At 42.0% G+C, this 11007-nt stretch overlaps 1 protein-coding gene across 1 annotated transcript; it reads left to right on the top strand.

The window, feature by feature from the left end:
• Positions 1 to 789: 789 nt before the first annotated feature.
• Positions 790 to 4544, top strand: LOC129599260 (uncharacterized). Its single transcript, XM_055497449.1, has 12 exons — positions 790 to 880; positions 947 to 1064; positions 1322 to 1630; positions 2111 to 2195; positions 2301 to 2482; positions 2728 to 2878; positions 2931 to 3080; positions 3221 to 3331; positions 3387 to 3609; positions 3695 to 3798; positions 3868 to 4297; positions 4528 to 4544. The coding sequence occupies exons 1-12, from the start codon at positions 790 to 792 to the stop codon at positions 4542 to 4544; spliced, it is 1971 nt and encodes a 656-aa protein (XP_055353424.1).
• The last annotated feature ends 6463 nt before the right edge of the window (positions 4545 to 11007 follow it).

Raw genomic sequence — 11007 nt, 5'->3', positions numbered from 1 at the left:
GGTCATTGCAGTGCAGGCTACCAGTACGGTAGACGCTGCAGCTCCCCAAGGACAGTATATAACGGGTACGCGCGTCCGGTACGGTGATACCCGTTATATACTGTCCTTAAGCTGACACACCATTTGGGGCCTGCTTTTACGATCGACTTGCGATCTAGGCCGTACACGACGTAAGGGGCCTAGAGCCTACGACTCTACCGGAAATAAGGGAAACGCACTGGGAAGACGTATATATCGATATTTATGGCTCATAAATATCTAAATCACAACATAAACATAAATCCTATGACACAGGTGGGAATGCCAAGCATGGAAATCACCGAATTGACCTTATGCGACAGAGCAGCCGCGTACGGACGGCAGTTCGTGAAAACCTATGAGTTTCCGGAAGTCGCTGTTTCTATGGCTACGCACGTGCTTTAAACTACGACTTTAAACGCTGCCCACTCAGCTCCTTTCCTGTTAGAAAAGGCAGAAACATAACTAAAACATACAGAAAATTGTGCTCTACAAGAAAGTGTGAGCTGTCTTGTGAGACAAAGCTACTACAGTAAATGGTGGCGGTTGCCGCTCTGTTCCCTGAAACCTTAACCGCCTCAGAGACTGCACTTACACTATTTCGCAGTTTGATCGAGCTGCAACTTTATAATATAAATTTACTGGTGTTTTGAATTAGTGTCTTTCTAAGGTTTTTATAATTTTATTTTACTAATGACGGTTTTATTAATTGGTCTGTGTTTACTTTTGGGATTTCCATGAGAATTTATTATTACCTTAGCCATTTCGATAATGCCTTTGCAGAATCGACGCAAAGGGGATGAAGACAGCACGGACGATAGCGACGACGATTGCGTTCCATCGGAACATATGGAAGTCGAGGGTGCGTTGCCGTACTTTCTGTGTTTTTTCTCTCCATTCGTTGTTGTAAACGATGCGCAATGTTTAGAGGAAGGAAGTGAATGTGGCGAAGCCGATCTGGAGCCGAGCAGCGGCGGAGACACTAATTTGGATGTTGGAAAACGGAAGAGAAAGCGCAAAATTTGCGTGAAAGCTAACAGTCGAGGGTATGTCTTCTCATGGCGCTTATCGAAATAGGTTCCCCTCATCGTAATTGGCGAGTCCGTTAACAATTTACGTACACTACTGCAAAGGAAAAATTCGGAATATTTCTTCTTAGTTTCTTTTGATTGGTTTTTTACTGCGAGCGGACTTGCAGTAAACTGTTGTTAAACTAGTTACCTTCGAAAATTAGATGGTGATAAGCGGTAGATACAACATGTTTTACACGAAGCAGTCATCCGCAAGTTCTTTCGATTTGTAGGAAAAAGAAAAGCAAATACGGGGATGATTTGGACAATAATGATAATGATGAGACCACGAGCAACGAGACTCGCGTTTGCATGCCGAAGAAACCCACGACAGCCATAGCTGTCCACAGTTTTAAAGCTCCAGCTTCCAGAGTTTCCTCGGACAAGGAGTATTCACAATCCTCACCCAGCCCTAACCTTAATGACTCCAGTTCGAACAGAGGCTCGGCAATGGACGACAAGAACGGCAGCGGGCGTGTGTCTTCTACGTCTCGAGATTCCACAACATCAGTCGTTGCTCCTTCCTCTTCGCAGAATGCCAGGTTAGTTGATACTTGGTCCTGAAGGGTGCTGTTAAACACAAAATCATACTGCAGCGGTGCAGCCTGTATACAGCTTTGCAGAATATAATGTATTGCACAACTGTTGTTGCCTGCATCATTAAGTACTGTAATGTGAGTATTTCTCTTTTTGTCAACGAGATAAATGCCGTTATTCAGTACTTTTAAAATGTCTGCGTTTTGCATTAATAGGATGATTAGCATATGAAGAAAGAATCTGTTTCAAGTAAAAATTTTTATTTTACTTACAAGTACTTCTATTCGAGAATATTTTTTGGAGAATTTAAATGGACTACAATTGATAATTGTTTTTTTAAAATTTTTATAACGAAGTATTACAAATACAATACGGATCGTCGTGGCATGGGTTACGAAAATAACTTATTTTTTGCTCAATATGGCTGTCTGCTGCAGAAGAATTGTGTAATTTTAAAATCTGTATTTCTTTCGTTATTTTTATAGCTCATCGAAGGCGCCTAGTGGTCCCTTGACGGGACTGGGATCAGTATTCGCGAAGTTATCCGGCAAGAAGAAAATGTCTACATTGGTGAGTTGAAGCTTTGAAAAGTGTTGTACACCATTGGCACAATCAATTGCAGCGGTATAACTTGATTTTGATTTTGGATATTAGTGCTAACTGGAATTTTTTTAGGATAAATCTCAGTTTGATTGGAAAAAGTATAAAAATGACCACTGCCTGGACGAAGATTTAGCTCAGTTCAATAAAGGCAAAGGGGGATATTTGGACCGGAAAGAATTCCTTGAACGAACCAATCTTCGGGAATATGAATATGACCAGAATGTCAAGTCCAGTGGGTCGCGACGTTCTACCATGTAAATATGTTTATATATAATTGCTGTCATGACTTCATTATTAATTGTTAATATTTCAATCAGATATCTTTTATGAAGTTTTTATAAATTTCTGAAGAAACGTACGTTGTTAAATGGGAAAATCGATAAAAAAATTTTTTGGGTTACCTGCGCTAGACCCAGGTCTAGCCTGGCGAACCAACATTTTTAAAAAAAATCAGAATTTAATGCGGACTTAAATTTATATTTGTTCTTTGGATTTCTAGGTCGCAATTCAGAGCTCGGTTCGGTATAAACGATCCAGCCAGCCCTAGAATCATGGTATTTCGCCCTACCTGGGATGAATTTCGTGATTTTCCGAGCTTTATTCACTCAATCGAGTCGGAGTGCAGTGCACACCTTGGCGGTGTTGCTAAGGTAAACATGAATATTTTGCTTTACTATTGCTTAATTAATTTGTCGTACATAGATAATTCCCCCTAAGGAATGGAGGCCCCATCCGGCTAAATTTCCCTCAGTTCATAACCTTTTAATTCCAAAGCCAATACAGCAGCGTGTGCAGCAAACTGGCCATACTGGCGCTTTTCTTTTCAACCTGAAGCAGGAGAGTCCGTTCAAGGTTGGGGACCTCGAAAATTATGCCCACAAACATAATTACGCCCACGCACCTTGTTCCTCGGAAGGTAGAAATAAACGCCTCAAAATCGTTAATATTAGTTTTAGAAAACACGATAATGATTTTGTGCCTATTGATTAAAGCTAGCCCTTGATTATTTAGAACTGGAAGAATATTTTTGGCGTCATATTCCTAATTATGATCCTATTTATGGCGCCGACGTACCGGGATCCCTTTTTGATTCTTCTGTTGAGGTAATTTGCTTTTGCAAGAACTAGATTATGATAAAATATTTTCCGGATTCCACAGGAATGGAATATCTCCCGTTTGCCGAACCTGTTGGAACTGCTTCCCCAGAAATATCAGGGAGCAAACACACCATACTTATATTTTGGGATGTGGCGGGCCTTTTTCGGGTGGCACACGGAGGACATGGATCTGTATTCGATTAATTTCATTCACCGTGGCGACGACAAGTTTTGGTATGGTGTGAGTCCAGCGGCTAGAGATGTTTTCGAGGCTGCTGCTGCTAGTAAGAGCTACTTCAATAATTACAACTAGCAATGCTAATCAGTTGTAACTTCAAAATACTTTCAAAAAATTGCCGTGCTTTTCAGGACTGTTCAAGAAGGATGCAGCGTTGTGCCCATCTTTTTTGCGTCATAAACGATGCCTGATTAAGCCCTCGGTTTTGAAACAAGAGAAGATTCGTTACGACACCGTAATTATTTGAACGAACATTCATGCGATTTTGTAATACATTTTAAACTCGCATTTGTTTTTTTCGTAGGTTATTCAAAGCGAAGGGGAAATAATTATTACTTTTCCTGGTGGATACCACGCAGGTTTCAACTGCGGTTTGAACGTTGCTGAGTCCACGAATTTTGCTACTTCTCGGTGGATAAAGTTTGGTGAAGCAGCTAAATTTTGTACCTGTTCGCCAAATGCCATCCACTTCCCCATGGATCCTTTTCGTAAATACCATTCGGTTGACTGCTCAAATGAAGTTCTGACCAACAGCGACATTCTGTCTGGTGGTTTTGCCCCAGTCACCGCCGGTATGGATTCTAACGCTTGTGATCTCCTCCCACCCGTGAATCTCGACACTATTGATCTACCTCCTCCCCTACATATTGATCTCGACTTCAATGCTGATCTTCCTCCTCCACTTCCCGCGGATCTCGACTTCGATGCTGATCTTCCTCCTCCCCTTCCCGCGGGTTTGTTAAGCATTAGTTTTGTATGCGAAATTTGTCAGAAAGCTTTTCCGACTAAAGGAAATTTGACAAGGCACTACGCTAGTTCTGTTCATAGCAAAAAGGTTTATGTTTCATGTAAAAACTGCAACAAATTGGTCGATCCTGCACGAATGAAGCATGTTTGTAAAACAAATAAAAATTGAAGCGGCTGTGCGAAGTTTTTACGATATAAGTTTGTTTTGGGTAAATAGGTTTAAGTATATTTTAAAATAATTATTTCATGCACTGCCAGTAACGAATAAAGTAGCTCAAAAATTTGATGATTAGGCTATAGTTTATACAAATGTCTTCCGGTTCTCTGCGAAAAACCGGGCTTAGCCTGGCGCACCCATGTCGGTAAAAAATGCTTAATTTAATTCTGATTTAAGTTCTATAGATTCTTGCATATTCCAAACATGACAGTAATAAACATATGGCACTAATAATTGGAGAGTGGTTCAGTTGCGTAACGCTGGAAATTTTCGTCACCATTAATTTGTTTTATTCACCTGCACTGAATCTTCAACAACATGCTTGTCATATAAAAAAGGCAAAAAATGGGTGAAGTAGAATTTTGTGATTGCATTAAAATACCTGCTTTTGAAAAATTCGTCTTCCACAAATTCAATCCTTTCTATGAACACCTTTGAATCAGTTTTCACCACGAAGTCACAAAATCTCAACCCAGTAACCGCCATCTGGGTAAGTACCTGGCTGTAATATCCGTGCGTTTTTTTCAAAGTCCATCCGGTCGGCGTTTTGTTTAAATAAAACGTGAACGATGGAGAAATGGCTTTTTTCAATCCAACATACGATGTCAGTAGCTCTTCGACGCTGATTTCATTTCTGTCAGCAATTAGATTCCATTGAAACTTTTTGTCTTCCGTCAGAACCTTTACTTCTATCAGGCCAACGCTTCTGTCTTCCGTCCCGTTAACCACCACTCTGTCTGGGCTGGCTCCCATGAATGGAAAGCCTGCAACAAATACTTTTCATGTAGTAGTAACAGAAGCCGTTTCTTAGAAGTATTCTCTGGTAATTACAACTGTTTAAGACAAATTTAATTTACTGTTTTGTTTTTAGTGTAGCAATGTACATACCTGGAGAGATGCACAGGCCAACCTTCGCAACTTGAATATCCGGAAAAGCCACACGTTGCGACTGCAAGTATATTTGCACTGCATCGTCCTCCTGGTCAAGACCTTGCTGCATTTGGTTCGTCGGTCGGGAATCAGTGATTAAAGTTTCCATAAAGGCCGATGAAAAATCTTTCTGACGAGTTATCACCGAATGCACTTTTGATGCTGTGACCACTTTTTTCCGCATGTTCTTCCAATCCAGAGATCGCGATTGATCCGCGGTTCGAGCGGATAAATCTTGGGCTTGTTTCAAGTCGAAATTCATCCAAGAGGATTGGTAGAACAGCAGAATCTCCCAGCTAAGGTTCATGATTTCCGGCGCAACTTGGTCTTCGACGTATTTAGCCTTGTTGCTCTGAAACGGAAGCGGTAATGGGTAGATCGGAATTTCCGCTTGAGCAGGGATAAGGTCAGTCCGCATGATACTCCGGCTTTTTATCATAGCTGAAGGCTTGAGCAATGCTGCTGCAGGTAATTTTTTTTCAATTGCCCATTGACCAATCGCCAAGGCAGTAGATTCGGCCACCGCTTCGTCAATGGCGTTATAAGTTCTTCGACGTACCATTTTGGACGGTTCACTGGTCGATGAGCTGCGAACTGAGAACTCGCTCACCCGTGGCACATTACCTCGCGCTGGTCGCGGAACGCTCCAAGAGCACGGCTTTGACGTACAGGTTAGAAAATTTGGATAATCGTTATGATTTAATAAGTACACAAGCATAAGGGCGACAGCTCCAACGTGCTTACACGATGCCCCAAAAACCTCCAGTGACCCGGACGCAGCACAGTGTATGTTGCCTACTTTGCCTGCAGCGCAGTGGCACTTTGCGAGCACCAGGGATGAACTGGAGAACGTCAGATTCACTTCATAATTCAAGTTTTTCATCTCAGCATGGCAATGAGATCGGAAAATAATACCAGCAGGATTGGTTAACTTGAACTCGAGTGGTAGACGTATACGGTTTGCAGAAAACAGAGCTCTTGCGTCTGACGGAAGGACAGGATCCCGTACATCATCCGATGTTTTGAAAGGTCGAGCAGACCGGGAAGAATATTTCGAGTAGTACAACGAAATGCCCTGTTCAGAAAAAGACTGAAAGGGAAGCGCCCAGCGATAGCGGGCTGTCAATGGTGTCCACTCCATGATAATAAAGAAAACCAAACAAAATAAAAAACAAATTGATTACCTTCGTGTGTATGTAATGGCTGTTTCACATGTTTCGACTTCTATGATAGCGCAGCCTGCGTGCGGCTACCTGTTGAATACTGGCAGCTGCGATATGATACTTTTTTTATGATTTAACCTGCTCTGTCAAAATTAAAATTCATACTTTTCTTTAGTTTATAAAGTTTTTGCTCATAGAATTAATTAAAATAGCATACAAGTATATTTTAAATAAACCCGTCAGAACGTCAGAACGTTTCGGTTTTGTTCAGACCGCAATAGAATTTCCCAAAGCCTCAAACCTAATCAGAATTTCTAGGAACTTATTTTTTTGCCAAGATATCCGTTGAAATATTAACTAGAAAAACTATAACATCAACAATTTCGCTAAGAAAAGACACCGTTGTTTGTGGTATACAAGGAGACAAAATACGGAAATCAGTGACACGATCAATACCTCGTTCAGTGTGAACCCTATGACGTGCTATAAAATAAGAATTGTTCATTTCTGCTGCTGTCAGTTGTCCACGTTGTCCTAAAAAATCTGGCGTAATAAGTTGTATTTCCCGGTGCGCTTCGTTAGGTGCCAATTTAAAGCCTTTGTCTGCCAAAATTGCGTCACCTGGTTGCAGTAAATCCAGCAAGCCGCTTTTGGACAAAATGCTTTCGTCAGATATGGATCCTAAATAGCCCTCCGAGATAAAACTGATTTTCGCAGCTGGTGTAATTCCGATCAAAAACTTGACCGTGCAGTGATGCTTGTAGCTTGAATAGGCGTACGAATGTGTCCCCGGATGAGACGGAGTCTCTATAAACAGCTCAAAACAATCCACCATCACCCGCACGTTCGCAAACCCAGAAGCGATAAACTCTCTGGGTGCGTCTTGCAGAACCATTTCCCGGGATGGGAAAAAATCAAGTCGCCTAATGACAGCTGCCATGACGTTAATCCACATTTCAAAAGTTCTGGAGGCCGTGCTTTGATGAATTTTGAAAAGAACCCCCAAAAATTCGAAACTTAAATCCATTCGTAATTTAAATAGCACCAACAATAACTGATTTCTCGTTGACAGCTTCCGACGCTCAGGTCTGGGTTTCCCGTTTACAGATTCTTTAAGGCAGGCACTCGATATTGCATGACAAAACTTCTCCGCCATCTCGCTAAACATCTCGTAATTCACAACACCCGTAATTCGTCGAAACACATTGGCCTTCAGATCTGCAATTTTGTCTACGCTGATGTAAGGTTCGTCTTTGTCCTGGCAGAGTAGTGCTTCCAGTTCTGAGATGCGCTCGTCGCGTTCTTCAATAATGGCTTCCAAATTTTGACTGCGAATATTCGCAAACGCCAGCTGCTCTTCCAGTAGTGCCACTCTCTCCCTCAGCGTAGCAATCATATTGGCATCCATTAATTCTGCAAAGTAGTTGGGTATATGTAAAAATACTATTGAAGTTTTTCATCTGCGTGCAGAACAAAGTTACCTGTGTCTTGAACACATGGAGAATCAAGACTCTTTTCCAATAAATTGTCAGTCCCACTCGTTCGAAGTTTCTTTTTCTTGGGGGAAGCACTGGTAGAGGCTGCAAATTCAGTAAATTTTTTTCGACATAAGCTAACTTAAAAATGGGTTTAACGTATATTTATAATTATAATTTGTAATTCAAATTGCTATAAAAGTCTTCAAAGTGTACTTACTGGGCTCGCTGCTCTTCTTACGTTTAACTGCAACTCCGAATACAGTTGGAACACTTCCTTCCTTCAGAATCTTTCTGCTCCCTTTCGCCGTGAAACACTCTTGTGTAAAATGGTCTGAACATACAACAGCACTGATTCCAGGAGTCCAGTTCTGACGATTAATTCGACGCGCCCAATGTCCTCGGAGATTGGGAGCATTTGGAAACTTATGGAATGAATGCGGTCCTTCCGTAGTGCACCCACTTTTATCACCGTTATTGTTGCATCCGACAACACAGCACCGACCCATATTGTGTTAGACGTTAGGTATTTATAAAAAATGCAGAAGGGGTATTCAATAAGCATAAACACACGGAATATGTATTTTACGTAAACGAACTGCTAAAACCTGTTAAATCCACGATCATAATGATTTAATCTTTTTACGCGCCAACTGAAGAGTTACTACGTTTACCTGATTTATTACAATGCGCACATGTATTTTGCCCTGTTAGCGCTATGCTTAATTCTCTGTTCTTTGGCCACTCACATAGCCAATGAGCGTGTTTGCACCGGAACCGCCCCTCTACCGCATACCAGGAATGAGCTATGCAGTCGTAAAGACTGTGCTGGCTACCTGCAAAGTACTATGCCTGAAGTGAGAATGGCTGATGTACGAGTTGTACGTAGTGCACTGCACGAGTAAACTCGTACAAGCACATACGCTGCCGTGCTATGGCTCGCAATGCCGTATAACAGTGAGAATGGCTCTACACAATAGTACTGCCTGACGATATTATAGTGCTGGCTCACGCGTACACTGCCGATAGTACGAAGACGTCTATAGCCTGACTATCCTGACGGAGTCTCCCTCATGCCACTGGGTGGGGTGCCGAGGTCTCGCGAGGCCCGCTGATCTCCCGGCATTGCACTGGTAATACGAGAAACGCAAGAGTACGAGATACCGATGTTGCTTCCCCGTGGTGTCCTGAGTAGGTCTGAAAGTTTGATCGTATGCTATTCCGCCATAGCGCTGCTCAGTGCAGTTTGTGCCATAACGAAATCAACACACTGCCTGTAGGACTGGCTGACACCAGAAGTCGCTCAAGTTTCCTCGCAACACTCGCAACTCGCAAACCAGTGTTACCGAAATCACATTGATTCTCAAACTCAACCACTTCTCGACCGTTCACCAACCACTTGAGTATTGAGCGCGTATCTTGCCTCTGGTTTGCCTTTTTAGGAGTAGTTTTTGGCTCATAATTTACCATGGCGAGACGGTAAAGACTGGTTTTAACAATAGGACTGATTGAAGTACGATTGCCTTACACAAATGATTTTGTATGGTTAGTTTATGAAAATTGAATGCCTTTCCTGTGCCTTACAATAAGAACACAAAAATACAACATGGCCTTAAGGGAGATAAAAATTTGGCTTATTGCCTTATTATTAAAATTACCAAAATAAAAATCCATCGAGATGCAATTTAATGTTATCACAAAACAGGAATTTGGTCTGTTAGAGAAAACAAAAGAAAAATACCGGAATTCCGCTGGCGGGTTACAATCCGTCCAATCCAACGGGTTATTCCAACTCCAAACTCACAAGGACCGTATCTGCCCAAGGAGTTATTCCAAAATCCAAACTCTCATGAACCGTATCTGTTCATGGAGTGTAAGAATGATAAGTAGGTGTGGCTGATGTAGGTGTGGCTTAGAACATGGCGTATTCTGACGCAAACCCCTCAATTTGCCTCTGGAATACCATCCACATCCGGATTCGTATGCAATTCGATAGTTCTGCCGTCTAGTGCATTATCAGCTGGCTTAGCTGATTCATCAGCTGGCTGTTCTGGCTGTTAATCAGTGTTGGCCCGTTTTTTGACGGGACCGGAAAATTACGGGAAAGTCTCCCGTTCCGTTACCCGTTTCCGTAGAAAAACGGGAACGGGTCTGACGTCCTACGGAACGGAACCGGCCGGGAACTGAACGGCTGTTCTTACGGCAAAATTCCCGTTCCCGTTTCCGTTGACAAAAAAAATTTACAGATAAAAATTACGAAATCACAGTCATGTTATGAATTTACGATTGCCTATTATGGCTGATGTAGTTAGGGTGGGTCTCAGATCGGAAGCGCATCTAGTGATGATACAGCAGTTCCCACCTTGCGAGGTGCCTTCTCGTATCGTATCACCAGGCGCGGTCACTTCAAACAGCCACCTCGTACAGTTAAGCAGCCGTACCATAGCGGGATTCGCGTCGAATTTGAAGCCCACCGGCCCCACCCTTAGCATTTACAGTACTAAGTACAAACTGTAGGCACTAGTACACCCCGTACAGTGTACCCTGAAGCTGGGGGCTGAAAAACTCGAGCTTTTTACATGTGAGCAACCCGGTATCTTGTGCTCTATATAATAATTTTAATACTAGTACAAATCAATTCAATGGAAATTAAAATTGTTGAAACAAGTGGAATGCGTGTAAGATCCGCATCGCACCCCGTCCACTTCCTGTTCCTTTTGTGTTGGTTTGAGAATTGATTGGTATTTATCAGTTTATGGATTATCAAAAGTGACAGGGCAAGTTTTTATTATGAAATATAGCAATTTCTTCAGGTAATTTCAGTTTTGTTAGGAAATGAGCAAACTATGAGAAAATCGAATTAATTTAATCTGCTCATTAAAAACTTGGCTTCCGCAAGTTTTTAATATTGC

Source organism: Paramacrobiotus metropolitanus, unplaced genomic scaffold (assembly GCF_019649055.1).
Source record: "Paramacrobiotus metropolitanus isolate TYO unplaced genomic scaffold, Prichtersi_v1.0 Parri_scaffold0000141, whole genome shotgun sequence".
NCBI classification, from domain to species: domain Eukaryota; kingdom Metazoa; phylum Tardigrada; class Eutardigrada; order Parachela; family Macrobiotidae; genus Paramacrobiotus; species Paramacrobiotus metropolitanus.
This window is presented reverse-complemented; position numbering and strand designations above follow the sequence as displayed.

Coding starts and splice junctions, on each gene's coding strand:
- LOC129599260 (XM_055497449.1), top strand. CDS start 790: ATGCCTTTGCAGAATCGACGCAAAGGGGATGAAGACAGCACGGACGAT. Junction 2,879..2,930: donor ACCTTGGCGGTGTTGCTAAG/GTAAACATGAAT, acceptor TGTCGTACATAG/ATAATTCCCCCTAAGGAATG. Junction 3,799..3,867: donor AGAAGATTCGTTACGACACC/GTAATTATTTGA, acceptor TTTTTTTCGTAG/GTTATTCAAAGCGAAGGGGA.